Source organism: Haliotis asinina, chromosome 9 (assembly GCF_037392515.1).
Source record: "Haliotis asinina isolate JCU_RB_2024 chromosome 9, JCU_Hal_asi_v2, whole genome shotgun sequence".
NCBI classification, from domain to species: domain Eukaryota; kingdom Metazoa; phylum Mollusca; class Gastropoda; order Lepetellida; family Haliotidae; genus Haliotis; species Haliotis asinina.
In genome coordinates this window covers 57,977,941-58,000,063 of record NC_090288.1, presented here as the reverse complement: position 1 = coordinate 58,000,063, position 22,123 = coordinate 57,977,941, and the positions used below count along the sequence as shown (strand labels likewise).

Genomic DNA, 22,123 nt, shown 5'->3' with positions numbered 1-22,123 from the left:
ACCGGACCAAGTGTACACACATGCTTACTTCCGGTACCAAACTACCCGTTACAAGTGTGTATTCATCACATACTTCTGGTTCCGGACTGACGTTACTGGACCGGACCAAGTGTACAGACATGCTTTCTTCCGGTACCAAACTACCCGTTACAAGTGGGTATTCATCACATACTTCTGGTTCCGGACTGACTTTACTGGACCGGACCAAGTGTACACACATGCTTACTTCCGGTACCAAACTACCCGTTACAAGTGTGTATTCATCACATACTTCTGGTTCCGGACTGACGTTACTGGACCGGACCAAGTGTACAGACATGCTTACTTCCGGTACCAAACTACCCGTTACAAGTGTGTATTCATCACATACTTCTGGTTCCGGACTGACGTTACTGGACCGGACCAAGTGTACAGACATGCTTACTTCCGGTACCAAACTACCCGTTACAAGTGGGTATTCATCACATACTTCTGGTTCCGCACTGACTTTACTGAACCGGACCAAGTGTACAGACATGCTTACTTCCGGTACCAAACTACCCGTTACAAGTGGGTATTCATCACATACTTCTGGTTTGGGACTGACGTTACTGGACCGGACCAAGTGTACACACATGCTTACTTCCGGTACCAAACTACCCGTTACAAGTGGGTATTCATCACATACTTCTGGTTCCGGACTGACTTTACTGAACCGGACCAAGTGTACACACATGCTTGGCTGTCACAGCTGTCGACAGTCGTGACAGTTTGCTAGTTTGGGTACGGTTAGATAGGAATTTTGTTATTTGTGCAATGATTTTCGGTTCCTTACTCAAGTTAGACTCAGATGGCAACCATGAGACCACTCGAAAGGATATGACACTTCTTTTGTCACCGTAAGCTCTAAACCTTGGTCTGGCTGCCTACTTACAGGCCCTCTATCCTCTGTAACTGCACCGTCATTGTAAAACGGAATTGTATACAAATCTAAGAAATGATATTTTATCCCACTTACTACAGATCAAACAGAATATTAACTTACAGAGCTCCTAAAACACTTTATTGACTACATCTCGACATACAATGGTGTCCATAACATTTTGTACATGAAGACTGATGCATTGAGTCTGAAGCACACGTGGAGTGATTGCCTTCAAGAGATGGCAAATCTACCAAAATATTTGTTTATCTATCCTCGACACGCGGATCGGTGGTTTTAGAATATCGCCCCGCTAAAGTAAAGCTGTTCTTGACAATATAGATCTGAAATCAATGCAGTGTTTAGAAGTCGCTCCGTGAGTCGCTTGTGCTACGGTGTTCATAAATCAAATAATCAGTTGACTGGGTGCTTCACGGGGCAGTTGCGGAACATCGATCTCATCATGACGATGCTTAAGGAAGGATAATCTTATATTTGATTCGCTGTATACAGAACTGACACTTCACGTTAAACATGGCAACAGCTGAAATGACGTTTCACCTGGTACAGATTAACACCCTTCCTACTAACTTCATAACTGTGATGAAAGTTGGTAGTTTAGCGGACTGCACCCATGCGTGTATGCGGCAGGCAGCGTGTGAAGCCATAGCCTTTAGTGTCCTGTATTTGATTTGTTATGTCTACCAGGACACCTTCCAGTCGGATCCATCCGCTCTGGTGGATATGGAAATGTTGAAATACAACTTGAACAGAGGTATTCAGTGCACTGGACCTATAGGATCCATTCCTGGACCTGGTGAGTTTACTGTACAATTTATATATTGCTGGTCAGAAAAGAAACTATGAAATCTATATTGCTTTTACGAGTAAAACGTCTTATGTTTTGTACCATACATGTGTGTCTACTTTGCTGATAGTCTATGTGTGCATGCGTATGCGTGTGTATAATTCTAACAACTGAGAGTGTTCCACTGTACATTTGTGCTAGGGTTATCGTATATTTCCATAATACTTTAACATAGACGTACGACGGTCGTAGGCCTGCTCTTGTTTTGTGGAAAGGGGCCCTGATTAACCGAGCCGCACTACATGTATAAACTGATAAATGGTTAAAAATAACCATATATTTCAGTTGTACTCATCAATTGTACTGCTCCATGAAACAGTAATACTTGTCGTTTCGTTATGCCTGTTCCATGACTGTGTAATATTTTTGAACAATGACACATTATCTAGTACTCCATCACTTATCTGGTAATCAGTTGTTGCAATAACAGGTCAAATTCTTTCAGTAAACTATATATATTTCTTGAATACATGAAGGCTGTACCTTGGTAAGAAAGTTATGTCCGTGCTTGTAACAAAACTCAACGAAACTATTCTTTCTTTTGTTGTTTAACGTCGCACTCAACAATATTACAGTCATATGGCAACGGTCTGTAAATAATCGAGTCTGGTCTAAGCAATCCAGTGATCATCGATCTACACAACCGGAAACATGTGTCAACGAAATCAGCGAGCCTGACCACTCGATACAGTTAGTCGCCTCTTGCGACAAGCATTAGCTGGTGAAGACAAAAAGAACTATTAACCATTGACTGTGATCTACTGCACTGGAAATGCCAATGTATACAGTATACTCTAGATTTTCTTATTCGATATATTCAACGAAATAATCAGCGTTCAGTTTACGTAATGACAGTCAAAACGACGTGCCATCAAACAAATACTCCCTGGAAAGTTCGAACATGTACCACTGGCACGATGGCTGCTTTTGCAACGATGAAATCTGTCCATCTGCACAGAGATGCATGCTAACAATATACTAGCAGCCTCTTTACGTAGATTCATGAAACAATCATGGCACCTCCACTAGTTTCAGATTCCTGTCCAACAGTCCTTTCACGTCGATTTTGAAAACAAGACATGGCACCTTTTTAATATCAGATTCGTATCTAACAGCTCTTTCAAAAATAAACAATAACGCATTTTCAGTGTCGGATTTATATCCAACAGCATTTTCGCGTTGACTTTGAAACAAATCACAATGGCACTGGTTTTTTAGTGTCAGATTTCTGTCCAACAGCCGTTTTACGTTAATTTCGAAAACAAAAAACCAATAGCTCATTTTTAGTGTCAGATTTATGTCCAACAGCCCTTTTCCGTTGATTTTGAAAAAAAACCCAAACAATAGCACTTCTTAACGTTAGATTTCTATGAAAGACCCATAACACCTTTTAGCATAATTCCCGTATTTGTAAGGCTATTTTATTTTCACTTGTGCACATTTGTTCCCTCAAACTGTTCACTGAACATGCCGGGTATGGTATTTGACATGTTTTCGTTGCTTTCTCGTATTTTTCCTACTCCGGACCAAACCGATGCATGTTTTACTCGTCGTATGTGCTTTGTAGTGTTGTTTTGAAAAAAATGAAACATACACTAAACAGAAGACATCAATGAAAATGCCAATTATGAAAGGTATACTTTCTTTTTGTGTTGAGTATAAAGCAGATCCAAGTTGTTCCCTTGACTGAAACCACAGCTAAACGCCTTCAGTACTATGTTAAAGAATGAAAGAACGGGCCCGTGTCTGTTGTTTCGCGCAACTCAGCAATATTTCAGATGAATCACGGCAGTCTCTATGCAATCGAGTTTGGACCAAACAATCCAGTGACTGATATGAAGAACATCGATCTCTGCTAAAAGGATACGCTGACAAATATCAAATCACAAGCCGGAATACCTAATCCCGCTCGTCTCTTCTTACAAATATCAAATCACAAGCCTGAATACCTAATCCCGCTCGTCTCTTCTTACAAATATCAAATCACAAGCCGGAATACCTAATCCCGCTCGTCTCTTCTTACAAATATCAAATCACAAGCCTGAATACCTAATCCCGCTCGTCTCTTCTTACAAATATCAAATCACAAGCCTGAATACCTAATCCCGCTCGTCTCTTCTTACAAATATCAAATCACAAGCCGGAATACCTAATCCCGCTCGTCTCTTCTTACAAATATCAAATCACAAGCCTGAATACCTAATCCCGCTCGTCTCTTCTTACAAATATCAAATCACAAGCCGGAATACCTAATCCCGCTCGTCTCTTCTTACAAATATCAAATCACAAGCCTGAATACCTGATCCCGCTCGTCTCTTCTTACAAATATCAAATCACAAGCCGGAATACCTGATCCCGCTCGTCTCTTCTTACAAATATCAAATCACAAGCCGGAATACCTAATCCCGCTCGTCTCTTCTTACAAATATCAAATCACAAGCCGGAATACCTAATCCCACTCGTCTCTTCTTACAAATATCAAATCACAAGCCGGAATACCTAATCCCGCTCGTCTCTTCTTACAAATATCAAATCACAAGCCTGAATACCTAATCCCGCTCGTCTCTTCTTACAAATATCAAATCACAAGCCTGAATACCTAATCCCGCTCGTCTCTTCTTACAAATATCAAATCACAAGCCGGAATACCTAATCCCGCTCGTCTCTTCTTACAAATATCAAATCACAAGCCGGAATACCTAATCCCGCTCGTCTCTTCTTACAAATATCAAATCACAAGCCGGAATACCTAATCCCGCTCGTCTCTTCTTACAAATATCAAATCACAAGCCTGAATACCTAATCCCGCTCGTCTCCTCTTCTTACAAATATCAAATCACAAGCCTGAATACCTAATCCCGCTCGTCTCTTCTTACAAATATCAAATCACAAGCCGGAATACCTAATCCCGCTCGTCTCTTCTTACAAATATCAAATCACAAGCCTGAATACCTAATCCCGCTCGTCTCCTCTTCTTACAAATATCAAATCACAAGCCTGAATACCTAATCCCGCTCGTCTCTTCTTACAAATATCAAATCACAAGCCTGAATACCTAATCCCGCTCGTCTCTTCTTACAAATATCAAATCACAAGCCTGAATACCTAATCCCGCTCGTCTCTTCTTACAAATATCAAATCACAAGCCGGAATACCTAATCCCGCTCGTCTCTTCTTACAAATATCAAATCACAAGCCGGAATACCTAATCCCGCTCGTCTCTTCTTACAAATATCAAATCACAAGCCGGAATACCTAATCCCGCTCGTCTCTTCTTACAAATATCAAATCACAAGCCGGAATACCTAATCCCGCTCGTCTCTTCTTACAAATATCAAATCACAAGCCTGAATACCTAATCCCGCTCGTCTCTTCTTACAAATATCAAATCACAAGCCTGAATACCTAATCCCGCTCGTCTCTTCTTACAAATATCAAATCACAAGCCGGAATACCTAATCCCGCTCGTCTCTTCTTACAAATATCAAATCACAAGCCTGAATACCTAATCCCGCTCGTCTCTTCTTACAAATATCAAATCACAAGCCTGAATACCTAATCCCGCTCGTCTCTTCTTACAAATATCAAATCACAAGCCGGAATACCTAATCCCGCTCGTCTCTTCTTACAAATATCAAATCACAAGCCGGAATACCTAATCCCGCTCGTCTCTTCTTACAAATATCAAATCACAAGCCGGAATACCTAATCCCGCTCGTCTCTTCTTACAAATATCAAATCACAAGCCTGAATACCTAATCCCGCTCGTCTCTTCTTACAAATATCAAATCACAAGCCTGAATACCTAATCCCGCTCGTCTCTTCTTACAAATATCAAATCACAAGCCGGAATACCTAATCCCGCTCGTCTCTTCTTACAAATATCAAATCACAAGCCTGAATACCTAATCCCGCTCGTCTCTTCTTACAAATATCAAATCACAAGCCTGAATACCTAATCCCGCTCGTCTCCTCTTACAAATATCAAATCACAAGCCTGAATACCTAATCCCGCTCGTCTCCTCTTATAGAAAGCATGTGTTGCTGACGACGATTTCTTAGATCTAGGTTAAGCAGATACTGTAAATACTATTATATATGATGCTGCATAGTATGTCATTACAACACATTTATTTCAGATTTGAAACCTGTGTCTAAGCATTATCAAATTTGTTTGTTTCTAGCATTTCGGATCTGTCCTATGAGCAACGGTTACAGTTATGAACTCACCTTTAATGTCTGTTACAAACGCCTCTACTCAACCAATCGATCAGGCAAGGACACCTGTATCCAGGAAGGAGGTTCTGATCTTCTGACGGTTGACTCACAGGAAAAGCAGGACTTCTTCGGACCTCTGGTTCCTGGAATCGAATATAGTAATTATAACATTTTATGTTTCACCCATCCTGTACATTTAGATTGATAGAGTGCGTGAGCTATTATTTTCCGAATCATCGAGAACAATTTGAATGAGTGAGTTGAGTTTTACGCCGCACTCAGAAAAATTCCAGCTAAATAATCGAGTCTGGGCCAGACAATCCAGTGATCAATAGGATGAACATCAATCTGCGCAACTGGGAACTGATGACATGTGTCAACCAAGTCGGAGAGCCTCACCACCCGATCCCTTTGGTCGCCTCTTACGACAAGCATAGTCGCCTTTCATGGCATGCATGGGTTGCTGAAGGCCTATTCTACCCCGGAACTTCACGGGTCGGCAACAATTTGAAGTCATCGGGTGACTACAAAAGTGACACTGAGCTTTTATTTGAATTTCACAGGATTGTGATTTGTTGGGTTTTTTCAAGTTGTTTTTTTCCCCATAAAACATATTTCTACTCGTCCTTAGCAAACTGAAACAGTTACCACACCAGTGGCAGCGAAATTACTTTTTATATATCTCCTTTAAACCCACAGACAAAGGAAATGAACACGTGACTGCTGGCTACAAAGCTTTGTAGTAGATTTGTATTGCACTGGTGCCTCTTTGGAAATGTCGAGTGATGTCTCCTGTGGAAACCAGTTTGTGATGATGAATCGATATTTTTGCAAATTTACCATTCAAACAAAAATATTCGTTCCTGTTTTCGAAACAAGCTTTAATTTCCATTGTTTTGGTAACCATTGCTGGATGGTTTTATTTATACGATGTACTAAGTGATTTTATCAGGATAATATTGTTATTTTAACATTAATTACCTACGTGTTATTGAAGATTATAACACTAATTGTACATCAAAGGTATGAACTGGTCATCTGTATCTGACGATGACCACCGACTGTCATTTACTGAAAGAAAAAAGGGAATAAACATTCAGTAAGAAATCTAGGGATGGATTGCACGATGTATGCTAGTTCATGAGCTTGCGTTTATAAATCACCAAAAAAATATCGATGACACTAGGTGTTCACAATAAGTTGAACGTATTCATCCACACACGCAAAACCTAGTCAATTGTTCAACTTGCAAATAGAACGGGAACGTATAGGGAGTTGCATCTGATGTCGTGTTTGTCACTAGCTTTTCGGAGTGACACTTGACGGAGAAGCATCTCCTGCGATAGCAATAGTCTGTTGCGACCAACTATTTCAATACAATCGCAATATTTTTTCTCACTGATTTATGTCTTTTGAAGTCATTTCCAAAATGTTTGTATAGTTCACAAGACGATGTAAACTATACATCGTCACAACGCTACAAACCATCATGTCTAAACTATGTGAAAGCTGTACTGACGTCCTTGTTACTTTATAAAATTGATCAGACGCTCTTGGAGCAACAGTCGTATGTGGCTCTTTCTAATCGTGTTTATCGATTGTTCTTCAGAAATGTCAACACCGGAGGCTGTAGCTGCTAGACTATTGCTCGATTTAAAGAGATGGTTGGAAAGCTCGTGTGTTTTGTGTCTGAATCTTTATGGAATCGGCGTGGTAGCCCAGTGGTTAAAGTGTTCGTCACTGAGTTCGATTCCCCACATGGTTACCATGTGTAAAGTCCATTCCTGGTTTTTCCCCTCAGTGATATTGCTTGAATATTGCTTAAAACCAACCTCTTTATGAAACAGGTGAGGAGATCTCGAACATGATGGATGAACGGTCTAAGGCGCCAGGCTAGTGATCCATTGAGCTTGAAGGTGCCGAGATCGATACCACATGTCAGGTGTCACCACAAGGTGTAAAAACCTTGCAGTCAACTTTGTGTGCAGACTCTTTCAGTGTTGTCACAACCCCTAGTGCATAGTACACAACCATGTGCACTTGAAAGAACCCACGAATTCGTTGGTATTTGACCAGAAAGTGACCACATGAATACTGGCAAAGTATTATTTATTTACCTTACAGTGTTTATAATTGTACTAATATGCAGAATTATTCGTAATTAGGAATGACACGTATCAGAACAGAGCTATAAAAAATTATACAATTTAAAATCACAACCCTAAATTTGTTGATTCAGTTTTCTACCATTTCAGCCTACATCCGCGGAGACCGGATCCCGGCTACTGGAGAGTGGGCGTACTGGGAGGAGGGGACCACACGACCTATGCCCTTTATCGACTGGTCACCGGGTCAGCCAAACGGGGCTACCCGGGGACAAGACTGCATGGCCTTGGACAGCACGGGTCAACATGATGCACCCTGTAATCACTGGTATTATTTTTTCTGCGAATATCATCTGTAACAGGGATGCATGTACGTTTCCAACGTGTTGTAGGACGAGCATTGTGGATTAAAATTGGCTACATAAAACGTAATTGTTCCGAAGGAATTGGCAAAGTAACCATCTATAGCTGCATGTGCACCTTGAAAAGGATTAAGCTCTCCGGGTATTTTTACAAAGCTGTATGTTTTTACAAAGCTGTAAAGCTGACTGACATCAGCGGTCTGCAGAATAAAGCTATATGCTTATCTGTAATGATCTTACAGATCACAGGAAAACACAAAAACGATACTTTCCTTCAACGTTTGAATAATGGATATGACAGAATACAAAAATCATCTAGTTAGGCTCAAAATACCATTTGTTACATGTATGGAGGTAGAGAAAGGAGTATGACCTTATGTGATAAGACAAGCCGTTTATTTGTAGCTTGGGAACGTTGTGCAGTCAGTATCTAGTGTACCCTCCACGAGTCTTGATAACTATCTGTACACCCTACTTGCACCTTACGTCGGTCGTCGTATCCTGTGCAACGGAAACTGTCGCCATTCATAGTGCAAAGCTGCGTCCAATCCAAGCAAAGTTTGAACACGTTGCACACATGCTTAAATAGAGACAATAAAGTCCTAATGTGCTGCGGGCCTGAGGTCGTGACTCATGGCGGACCACTAAGATGAATCAATGCTTATTCTGAATGAAAACTGTCACTACACGAGAACAGTGTAGTATAACGTTGACATCCATAAATACAGATACTGTAGTTAAAGGTTGGTTATCAATATGTGGAACTACAACTGGATCCAGCACAAAGTGGAAATACTGCCCACGCAATTGACAGCTGTGTAGACTACATTCAGTTCCCGACCAGACTTATGCACAGCCATAGTTTCCCTTCTTTTCCCATTAGACAATCTTCTCCGTTCCACTGTGGAAGTAAAATTAACATCGAAACACGTACAGATTAAATACCGATGTCTGTGATCGTGTTTGGCAGTTTGACCCCTGAGAGTTTCTGGGACGTCAGACCTACCCAACAACGAAGCATATGTAATACCCGTGGTCTCTCCTTATCTAAGTAATTTTGTTCAAAATTGCTTCTGTTCACCCAGTGAGCAGCCAGTCATATTGATAATATTACCTGTCACATTTCGTGGGTTTGCCCCTGGTGTGTTAGGGAGACACTTTTCACCAAGTGCGCTTACAATAATTTCTTGAATGAACAATATCAAAACAACAACATTTTCACCATACGTACCACCATGCAAGATCGACATATGTAGGGGTAATATTTCAGTCCAAATTGCTGCATACTTGCATTGCATGGATGCAAATCTGTCTCTTCAAAATCACCATTACATGTTGTCTCGTAGCGGCGACTGGTTTTAGAAATGTCGATACACTGCCACTGAACTAATTCAAATAACGTCTCTGACAATTAATGTCATTTTGAATTTGTTATTATGTACCAGTTGGCATTAAATAGCTAGCTAGAAACAGAAATGAATACTCAGAGTTAGTGAGAGAAGAAGACCAGGTGCATGAGCTTAGCTTTACACCGCCTTTAGCAACATTCCAGCAATATCAGAGTGGGGGACACCAGGCTTCACACATTGTACCCATGTAGGGAATCGAACCCGGATCCTCGCCATGGCGTTTCAACCGCCACGCTGCTCAACCGCGTCTTAGTCACTGTTTACCATAGCTACGATAATAGCTGTTTACGGTGACGGTGCTATTAACAAGATGGTAAATGTGGAAATTAACCTCCTGGTCGAAAATGATTGCCAACGGACCGACGGTGGGGTAGCCATGTGGGTGATGCGTTCGCTCGTCATGCCGAAGATCCGGGGTCGATGCCCAGCATGGTTACAGTGTGTAGTGTCTATTTCTGGTGTGAACCACCGTGATACTGCTGAAATATTCCTACAAGCGGTGTAGAATCATACTCACTCACTTTCTCATTGCCAGCGGAGACATTGCCACCATTAGTAGCGGCACTCGGGACTGCATTGTACAAGAGAGCAAATGTTAATTGGTTTGACTAGGTAGAGTGGCACGATGTTTTACTTCGGTGTTTTCCGAAATCGATTTAGGAATATTGAATATAGCGTTCTCTGATATGGAACACACAAACCACTCACTCACTCACTCCGTCTGTTATAAGTATTATTTGTCTAGTTATCATGTTGTATGTACATATAGATACTGTGTTCACTGAGTTACATAATCAAAGACAGACAATAATTGTGTGTATGTGATGAGCCGTTGTGTAGCGAAATACATTGTTTTTATAAAGAAGTATTAACAAGCAAAGATATATCTTATATATCTGCTGCTGATGTACCAGAAGAAATCACTTGTTTTATATATATTTATTTATATAGCCACTCTTATTGTTACATTGCTCTGGGTACATAATACAGAGTGGGACACGTTCCTTGTAATAAAGAATTTTGCATACGCCCATTCGTGATTAATTAATGTTTATAAGTTAGGAAAGCCGGAGCACATGCCATACAGGACGTGGTCACATGTGTCAACACACAGTGTGTTCTATAGCATTTACTACACTTTGTCAGTAAACCCACACTGTCAGAGTAACCCGCGACAGTTACATCACACGGCAGCACTAAACCTGGAGATTATGATGCTTTGCGTTTACCAATTTGCTGGACCGGGGAAATTGATAAGCCACGAAATATAGAGAAACACAAGGCGAATAGGAGATCATCAGGGCAGTATATTCCAAGAAAAGAAACACATAAAACACATCAATATCTATCAGTTACCTGTTGTGTTCAGACAATCGTCAAAATATGCAACGTAAGTGTTGATAACATGATTTTACACAACTGTCATTGCCACAACGCAACAGAAATCACCTTCCATTTGAAATTGTGCAGCAAAGAGCATTCACTGTCTGGCAATAAATATCCAGATTACTCAAAGCAATTGGCATTCATCTTGAAGGGGTTTCAAGATCAATTCATTACGTCACGTCTTGACTCTGCGACACGGAACATCGTCATAGAAAGAATGTATGCTCGAGATTACCTTCTTCTAAACTGATGTAAGACTGCATGCACTAAAGTCTAATTGTGGGCGTGTTATACATGTTTGAAAATACATTTTCGCAACAAATTTCTCGTCTATGCGTTTCTTTTTTGTATACTATGTAGTATATTATGGAAGCGGTTTTCACTCAGTATCCAAATGACAAATGAATAACGTGCTGTAGAAGACATGACTCTGTAGCCAACAAAAAACGGAGAGATATTTTAGACGCCGTCGTTCGAGGGAAGGCTCCTCACCCTCTATGTACAAACTGGAGAAGTTCTAAAATCACCAACACAAGGCATCAGAGCTTGGTGATGAAGCTTCTCTCATATGAATTGTTGCGCTACAAACGTTCATAACGTACTTCCTCCCACGTGATGGCGGAAGCACGAATGTGCCTGTTCTAATTATATAAGTGACCATGTTAGGGTTGAAATTTAAACCGCCATTGGACCTTGTAAAATACATAAACCTTGGTATGAATACATTGGTGATCTATTGCTAAGGCGTTTCTTTCTGAAAATGGCGTCCATTACTGCAGAGGTCAACCCAGACGTGAGATTGACAATTTAGTCCCAATTTTACAGCTACATCTTAGAGATCATTCAACGTTTGTTTGTTGGTTTGTTTTTGTTTTTATCTATGGTTGTAGTAGCATTGTTTCTTCTTGCAGTATATCTAGCTAAACGTAAACACAATAACAGGTCTGGCCGTCGTTTGGCAAGTAATCGAATAAAACCTGAAATAAGAGCTATCTAATCTGCAGTTAGGCCACCTCAATATTCAAAGCACTAATACGTAGGTACCCTTCGTAATTTACGGCTAAGGGGTGATGATGATTTCTGATGTAGTAGGATGTACAATGTTAAGGACCCACACATCCACCCACCCAAACACGTTTGTGAACAAAGTAAGTGACCCCCTACCGCTCCCCATGTCATGCATAAGATCAATGAACCCCCATTGTACATGTGTACAATTTCTCTCATTCGCCTACCTTCCGAGAACAACCCCTTTAAAATCATCATCAACACATCTCTATTCAAGTTTTTACTCAAAATTTGACAACTGTTGAATTTTAATTCACCTGCATTTCTAAAATAGAAAAAGCCCATGCACCTTAAGTAATCTATAAACAAAACTCAAATTGTCTACTATGTTTGAGTTTAATATCGATTTCAGTCCATTCCGGAAAATGTATTTTCCTGCATTTTCGAAAATTTGAGTAAAAACAAAATTCAGACTTAAGCTTGTTTCGAGAAATCGGAGCGTTGTGTACAATTTTTATGGCATCAGCGTTTATCACTCTGCTCTACTTCTATGGCCACTCGTTTATTTTCGGGACAAATCGGTTGGATAGCTGTTAGTGTAAATATGGAGTCAAATAAAGGAATGTAAATATGTGTTACTATTCCTCCTTTGTAGAAATATGGGTAAAATCATTAAATATTGAATTTATGTGTGTGCGAGTTGCACGCTCGGTACTCTTTGAAGCTTTCTTATTTCATAAACTTACAAATGGTTAAGCTCTTCAAATATATATTCATAATTGCACCAATAGAAACAGTCTATGATTAGAGAAAAGATATTCGTCTACAGTACTTCTAAAACTGGAGAATAAACGTAGCCATACAAATGACCATTGCTGGAGTTGGTATTTGAGCGTGTACTGTACTTGATGAAACGATTTCAAGACAGTGTCCATAAAATCAGAGTGTCACTTCAAACAAGCACCTCCTCTTCACGAAACCAAACTGTACTTCATCAGAAATGTAATCATTACATCGTTTACTGGTTGCCAGGAGATGCAGTTAAAATATAACGTTTAATGGGTACAAATATCAGATTGAGCAAATATGTACCATTGGTGATGAGATGAACTAACGAACATTCCAGTGTTGGCGAGTTACAGTAAGGGTATGAGAGCACAGGCTGAACTGTTTAGATGGCTAATGATCTTGTATCAGAGCTATCGATTACAGGACTGTTATAGGAGTGGGCAGTTTACTCGACTGTATTCAATCCTTGGAACCAACACACTATCGCGCCCTGTACATCATACATTACACATGTAACGCTGTAACATATAGACCAAACACCCTTCAATGTTTGGTATTGATTTGTTTTCAAATTGATGTCAGAGCAGTATAGAATGGGGTGGAGCTGGCACGTCGGTACCAGGAGCTGGTAAGTTTACAGTGCAGTATTTATAAATACCTGCTCCATGGTGACATTACGTGTAGTTTCTTGAGTTGTAGATGATTTTCATAATTGTTTATGTAAATGCAGTAGTTTACCCAAAATGTGAAATGTGTTTCTCTGGAGATCTGGGTTCGAACTGGTTTCTAAGAACCCATGTTTGTCGTAAATGTCAAATAACGGGTAGTAATCGTCATTATCGTACCCCAGTTGGGTAGATTGATGCTCCTGCTGTTGATCAGCTAGTTGTCTGATCCAGATTTAATTATTTACAGATCGCCACGATCCAGCTGGATCCAATATTGGGTGGCATTAAACAACAAACTTGTCTGTTCATATAATTAGTGTTTGACTGAATTGGTGAAAGCTGTTTTCAGCATTTGATTCGTGTTGTCATTGGAACAAAAAAGACGAGAATCTAAGTTTGAATTCCCCTGTTCGTGTGAAAGTTGGTGTCCAAAGAAGAGATTGTCTGGCACGGCCTCCAGGAGCACTTATGTATGCATCACCACATGAACTATTTGATAGTTGACTGTCCTTGATGGGAGTCATGCAGAAAGCATTGCCATATGTGACGCCGGTATTTTAACGGAGAGGAAACTCATCCCGGACCACACGCTTTAGTTACGGTAGGTTAGTGGAGGGTGGTAGTGAGGTTGTTGGGTGGACGTAGAAAGGCATCCCGGCTTCAAAGGATGTGATTGGTCTTGTGTACCTTGGTAAGTTAGGATGACATAGTTTTGTAACTTGTTCTCGCCCCAGGAGAACAGAATGATAGTGTAGTGCATACTCATGACGTGAGATACCAATGTATTACTCTGAGCACGATTACAAATATGTTATATGGTACTGATTGTGGAGTGGACGCTTCCCTTCCGCTCAATTCCCTGTCTGCCAGTAGACCGCTTTGACTGTGTCTGCGCGTGGATTGTCTGATATGTCACGAAGAGTGAGGCTAAAGGAATCACTTTGGGGTGGTAGACGTTCCATAAGCTGGGCGTTCCTAAATGCTTTGATATGTTTTACGGCTATTGGATGTTGTTGTCAGGTGAGTTCTTTCCATATGATCTTGGAGATTCTACTTGCAGGATGAAAGACCGAGCGATATATCAGACTTCGAGGCATTGGTGGCAATTTCGGTGTAGCTGTTTTGACTTGCGTTATGCCCCTTAGTTATCTGGCGTTATCACTGGTTGAAGAAGATTCACATGTATAAGCTTATGATATTATTGAAATGAAATACGGACTTTTCGAAAAGTTGTTTTTTTATGGTTCTGGAAATGTTTTGCCGCTTACATTTACTTCGAATTCAGTAACATTCCAGGTATGTCATTTGGAATGGGAATAATCGAAAACCATTACTTTGCGGCTTGAGATAATCCTGTCAAAGAGATGTCACGAGCATAGCACTTATCCAGTTACATGAACAGCAGTATTCTATTTGGGCCTTTGAATCAGCATTTAAGTACACTGTATAGTATTACTATTTATACTAATATACCAATGTACACTGTAACACTATTTATGTTTTACACTGCTTTTAGCAATATTCCAGCAATATCACGGCGGGGGACACCGAGAGTGGGCTTCACACATTGTATCCATGCCGGGAATCGAGCCCGGGTCTTCGGCGTGACGAGCGAACACTTTAACCAGTGACCATCCTCTGAATACATGGCCAGTCTTCATGAAGGGCAATGGTAGACAACATCGTGCATGTCCTGTTGGCTTCAAGAGAGGGTAGCAGCTTTGTTTTGGCCCACCAAAGGTTCAGATTTCAAACCCCGAGAGCTTTTTTGGACATTATTGGATATTGAATCATTAGAACAAGCCCCCACCAAGAATGGAACGCTATACCTCAACCAAATTCAAAGTTACATACAGTCATTGAAGGGGGGAAGGGGTTGGGGTGGGTCGGGGACGGTGTTGCAGTTGTGTGTATGGGGGAGGGGGGGTGGGGGGGGGCACAGATATGTGGTCAGAAAATATTCTATCACTGCAAGTAAAAGAATGGGAATGTGTAAGAAGTGCCGTACCATACCACGGTATGTCAAGAAATGCTGAAAAAGTTTGATACACCTAGTACATACACCTAGTTACGGGTACAGCAACGTGCAGTAAACTTGGACAACGTGCTGTGACTATGTGTCCCAGTCCACCCAGATGTCAACTTAGGATGAGAAAGTCACAATAAACTCGGTACGCCTAGTGGCAGCAAGAGTCGTATACTGCCCAGGGAGCTGAGATTGAAATACGATGTGCTGTTGCGATTGACATTCAGTAATCGAGGGGAAAATACGAGCGCCTTGAGCATGCACTACTGCGTGGAAATGTGCGCTATATAAATATCCTATATCTGTCTATCTATATCATTCGGCCTACCTGCATTCAAGACGACTCACTGTGAAAGTTAGTAGAATTGTTTCTCACTGAGAAACCAACACTTTGGTGAGTTGATATTATATTACTGACCCATTATTTTAGGTTTGGCTCAGTTGCATTGTACTAGAAACCTCTCTTGTGAATCGTTGTACCTTGCTTTTGTCTGCTCAATACACAATATTGAATATTTTAGACTTGTCAGTGTTGTAGTTTGCTGGTTCATAGGGGATTTCTTATACCATAGTCGCGGCAGATTATTAACCTTAACATTAAGAAACTGATTAAAGACAGAAATGGAGCTATCAATATCTGCAATACCCTTGGAAATTCAAACAAAGCAAACTATTCATATTGTTGCAAGTATAATGCGAAGTAACCAGAATGATAGAGTGTGCTTCTGCTTTTTTTCTAGATTTCTCAGAGCTAACGGATCATAGTAATATTCCCTCAATATTACAATATCGGAGACACCTGCAATAGTCTTCTTACGTTGTACTTATGCAGCGAATCGAAGCCGGGTCTTCGGCGTGACGGGCGAACGCTTTAACAACTGGGCTAGCCAACCGCCTCTGAGAGCAGAAAAGCACAGACCCGTGTCTCTTGAGTATGAATCACACAAAACTAGTTTCTGTTGAAAATATACTTCACCACAAATACCTTCAATACAACCACAATGTTTTAATCACACACCGTTTATACTTCAAAGGATGTTGGTATTACTTGTCACTGAAGTAAGCAATCATAGAATTATTTACACTCAATTAATATCCGTTATTCTGACATACAGGGAAAATAATTCACCATCTCTGGGTGTCTGGGCTTTACCAGCTTATAGGCACAGGATGAGTCAAATGTTTGAAGTTTCAGTCCTTTGTCTTCGTGTTGAAAAAGAGTCATGAATATTAATATAAGTTTGTTCCCAAGTTGCAAATCCATAGCTAACTGGAAGCCGGTCCCTAAAGGAATTATGTGACAAACAACAAACTTGTTATTATCAAAATTCTTATAAAAAGCAATAAAATTTACAAATTAATGCAAAGCCCTACAGGGGTATAACGGTGACAGTCCAACTTCGAAGGTAATGAGTGAGTATTGTTTATAGTGACAGTGCTGGCAATACTCACCTCTCAGTACCGACCTGCAATCATGGCATCAACATTGCAAACATTGGCAGGATATAACAATATCATCATCATACACATACGCACTGACACACGAACAAACTGTTGGTTTTCTGGTCACTTGAGATATTTTAGATGAGAGTCATCAGTTAACTCCCATTATATACCGAAAGAAAACGATGCCAGAAAATCCTACGATACTCGCTTACTAGGTAAAATATTCTGGTATAAGCTCCTTGTAGCCTAATTCACATCTGTCAGTCTAAATGTAGTTGTAATATAGCACTCCACTGCCCCTCAGTGAATGTCATATAGACAATGAATCTCATTAAAACAACTGCAAAACTCCATCATTGGTTTAACATGTAACAGGATTTAGACTACTTACGTGTAGCTGAGTAGCTGAATGAGTGAGTTCAGTTTTACGCCGCACTCAGCAATATTCCAGCTATATGGTGGCGATTTGTAAATAATCGAGCCTGGGTCAGACAATCTAGTGATCAACAACATGAGCATCGATCTACACAACTGGGACACGATGACATGTGTCAACCAAGTCAGCGGGCCTGACCACCCGATCCCGTTGGTCGCCTCATACGATATAAAAAGCTAATAACAGATCACCAGCAAACTGAAGCCAGGTGACCATATTGGAGATTATGATACCTAGATTGGGAACAGACTAAGGAAGCTATAACGTGAGTATCACTATGTATAGTCTCCTCAGTACCATGTGGTCATGATACAAAACCGGGCGTACGTTGAACAAAATAGACGTACACTGTACATGTGTCATGCGTGTCACCAATGTTCTGCTGACACTTCTAGACGGCCGTATACCACATTCGCAGTGATGCGTAACCATATACATTCAAATGTTGCAAAGCACTTTGATCAAACTGAAAATCGATTTCGACTGAATTTTGCTTATTATGCAAACAACATGTGTGTATATATATATGTATTTAAACTTAACAGATGATCGACTTCAGCAAGTCAAACCAATTGTCAAGAAGTTTAGTGTTTGCATATTTTGAAAGAATCGATTTCTTCTGAAGATTAACAATGCTATATTGGAAATGTAAACATTAGTGAGTTGTACTTGATAACCCCGGCAACATTAACTACGCTCAGTACTCTTTGATGCTTATGTGTTTTGAATCTGACTCAATACTTCCACAGAATTCCCTCCGGATGAGTCGAATGTGGAAAACAAAATGAGTTATTTGGAATAGCAGAACCGTTTGGGGCTGTAAGAAACAAATGTTATCTGGTCGTATTGCAGGGTTGTATACGTCTGTTTATGTTTGGCATCAAAATCATAATCGTTCTCTTTTACAGGAGAACGTTTTAGCAGTGTTGACGTGGTGTAATACGGTTTGGAGTATGTTATCAGTGAGACAGAAAATTAGAAGGGATAGAGTGAAGGCGCGTGAAGAGAGCGTATATTTGACCTTGTTATGATCAAATGCCAATGTTCCGCCGTTCGTCTTGCTATAATGGCGTAACTGAAATATTAACGTAGCCGTCGTCGCCTAACACTGCAGGATGTGGCCCTCTGTGGTGCAACTTACGCAACGGTTACTGACAGTTGGGCCTTCTGTCTACTATCTAAAATGTTTAGCAAAATTATACATTTACGAATGGAAAAAAGAACACCTTCATGAAGATTTTATAGCTTAAGACTTATTCAAAACTACTATTATCAATGACTTCCTCATATACATTGGTCCATCCACACGGATGTAATCTACTGAAACAAAATACATGCGCTGTTGATAAAGTTCAGTAAAGATGAAAGCCGATAATTACTCAAGCAAATAGACATATTTAAAGCATAGACGAGGTTTCAACAGGACCTTTTAGAAGACGACTATGTGACATCACTCGGCAAACAACACTCGTTTCGTAAAATCGGAATGACCTGCATCACTGTGTAGAGCACCCATTCGTCAACGTATGTCATTTCCACTGCTGTCATGTAGAGCACCCATTCGTCAACGTACGACATTTCCACTGCTATTATGTAGAGCACCCATTCGTCATGTAGAGCACCCATTCGTCAACGTATGTCATTTCCACTGCTGTCATGTAGAGCACCCATTCGTCAACGTACGTCATTTCCTCTGCTGTCATGTAGAGCACCCATTCGTCAACGTATGTCATTTCCACTGCTGTCATGTAGAGCACCCATTCGTCAACGTACGACATTTCCACTGCTATTATGTAGAGCACCCATTCGTCATGTAGAGCACCCATTCGTCAACGTATGTCATTTCCACTGCTGTCATGTAGAGCACCCATTCGTCAACGTATGTCATTTCCACTGCTATTTGACCTTTGATGACAAACAGAATCAATTCGACAGACACGCCTGTGGTTTCATAGGGTTTTATTCATACAAGCGAGTAAATAATAACAGACTTTAGTCAACGCAAAGTTAGCTTGTGATGTAACGAATTGCAACAAAGGACACGTACTGTTACAGTGATTGAAGCAAGTTACGTGGCCTGATTTGGAGCTGAGGTGGATTTTTTTGTAAAACTAGATTAAAAAGAAGCATGCAAATTAACTGCTTGTTTGATAAAAGGCAATTAGTCATAATCTGTGGATGCAATATTTGAACAGAAAATGTCTTCAAACTGTCAAGAGTGCCCACAAGGAAAATCAGTATCATTAAAAGTACAAATCATTCAATTCTGACACGGATTAGATTGGACTAGTTTCTGCGTGTGCACAATGGAATAATTTTGATAGTTTCAGTAGGAATTAATTAGTGAGAGTGTGATAAATTCATATTGTGACCACAAAGGTATTACCAGAAGTTGCCAAGGTTATAATGTTATAATTGGCATCTGGTACAGGGGACTGAGAATCCGATACACATTTAGCCGTATTTTCAGAGCTTTTAAAATACGTGTTATCTACTGCTCACGTGAGTCAGAAGTCGGAGCCAATATTTTCACTTGACGCAGAAACTATCTGCATTAAATTGAAAGTTTAAGTTTCTTTTAATCAATAACACACTAGGAACAGACATTTCACGGTTAACATGGCTAGCGTTATGATGGTGTTCGATCTGGTTCTAATGAACACCCTCCCCACCAGTTATATGACGGTTGTGAAAGTGGACAGTGTACGTGACTGTACCTACGCATGTGTCCGCCAGTCCACGTGTGAGGCTATAGCGTTCACCCATAATCTTACGTGTTATTTATACGAGGGATATATTGAGGCGAATCTCATGGCTTCACCTGATGTTGAGTTACTGATATACAACTTCAAAAGGAATCCAGACTGCAATGGAACTATTCCTTTTATTCCCGGACCCGGTGAGTTCACGTTGCAATTCTCAGAATATTTTTAAGGGTTTTTTTATTTACAATAAACATATACCAAGTTGGGGAGGGATGGGAGGGAAATTATTCGCAACGCAATGTATGTACTTACTCTTGTGTTTCTTGGCACAGAAGCCGAAGGCGATCCTTATTATTTATTCTTGTTGAATGAGTGAGTTAATGTCAACCGCCACATCGACAATATTTCATCCATGTCGTGACGAGAACAATTTATTCGTTAGACATAAATAAATTCAGAAATATGACCTTGGCATCAAAGAAGAGTAAAACTACCAGAATAGCACAGATTTGCTTTGAAACCTGCGTGTTATCATATAGGTTATCACTATAAAGAACAAAACAATACACAAACAGATGAAAAGATCTCCTGCAACTGAAAATAGATAACCACACTACGGACCATGGAGACTTGTAGTACATTGACTACCTGTATGGACCCCAAATGGATTTACACCATCCTTTCAGAAGTTGGCGATTATAGCCACATTTAACTCCACATTAAATGAAAACACAGTCTTCTATGAAACCGATGGTAGATACAAAAATATTTTGAATGAGACTGGACTTTCATACCCTCTCATATGACATATGGGAATATGTCTTCATGAACATTGATTGAAGCTCAAACTAAAATAAACCTTTAATGCAATCTCATTATTTCTTCATTTAGATTATCGAGGTTGTCAGATTGGAAGTGATTTCAACTATGAAGTAACTCTCCAAGTCTGTTACAAGCGCGTCTTCTCAAACAGTCCAGCAGACAAGGATGTATGTGTGCAAGAAGGAGGTTCTGATCTAATGAAGATTGACACTCAGGAAAAGCAAGACTTCTTCAAGCTCCTGATACCTGCTGGCGATTGTAGTAAGTAGGGGCATTTTCCGCTATTTTAAGCGTGCCAAGATTGTTGGACCTCTACTATTTTAGGTTGATTTTGTTGATGGTGATGTACTGCTGGACGGCAAAGCGAAGGGAGAAAACCAGGTGAAGTCCTTCAGAAGGTCTGCCCTGAGTCGGTACTTTGTGGAGAACCTTTCTGAGAAGCCATTGCATCGTGTGTACACGCAGTTTGTGGAACAGAACAGCAACCCAATCGACTTCTTCGCCATAATGAAGTCGGCTGGTCTCAAATGTGAAAATGAGGGCTTCCGTTTTGCTGCTCTGGACCAGTCACGTTGGTGGAGGGTTGGATTGGGAGAGGGGAGGTATTGTTTGTTCTTCGGGTATTTTTGGTTTTATATTGTTGTTGGGTCATTTGTTGGTTCGTTTGTTGATTTTAGTATTTGTCTTTACTTTATTTTCTTGTCAAAATAGATAAAATATATATAAAGTCCTCTATTCTGATACCCAACGTTTCCTACCTTTCAGCCTATATCCGAGGCGACAGGAACCCCAGCACTGGAGAGTGGGCCTACTGGGAGGAAGGGACTGCAAGGCCCATGCCGCCCATTGACTGGGCTCCAGGTCAGCCAAACGGGGAAACGCTGGGACAGGACTGCCTCGCTATGGACAACGATGGTCTGATGGATACAACCTGTCATTACTGTGACTACATTCTGTGCGAATATTTCATGTAA

At 40.5% G+C, this 22,123-nt stretch overlaps 2 protein-coding genes across 2 annotated transcripts; both read left to right on the top strand.

Moving 5' to 3' along the window:
- Positions 1 to 1,435: 1,435 nt before the first annotated feature.
- On the top strand, positions 1,436 to 8,451 carry LOC137296177 (C-type lectin 37Db-like). The gene is made up of 3 exons (XM_067827890.1): positions 1,436 to 1,718; positions 5,954 to 6,145; positions 8,243 to 8,451. Exons 1-3 carry the CDS (start codon positions 1,436 to 1,438, stop codon positions 8,449 to 8,451), a joined length of 684 nt encoding a protein of 227 aa, XP_067683991.1.
- Positions 8,452 to 20,241: 11,790 nt separating this feature from the next.
- LOC137297344 (uncharacterized) lies at positions 20,242 to 22,123 on the top strand. Its single transcript, XM_067829352.1, has 3 exons — positions 20,242 to 20,521; positions 21,219 to 21,410; positions 21,915 to 22,123. Exons 1-3 carry the CDS (start codon positions 20,242 to 20,244, stop codon positions 22,121 to 22,123), a joined length of 681 nt encoding a protein of 226 aa, XP_067685453.1.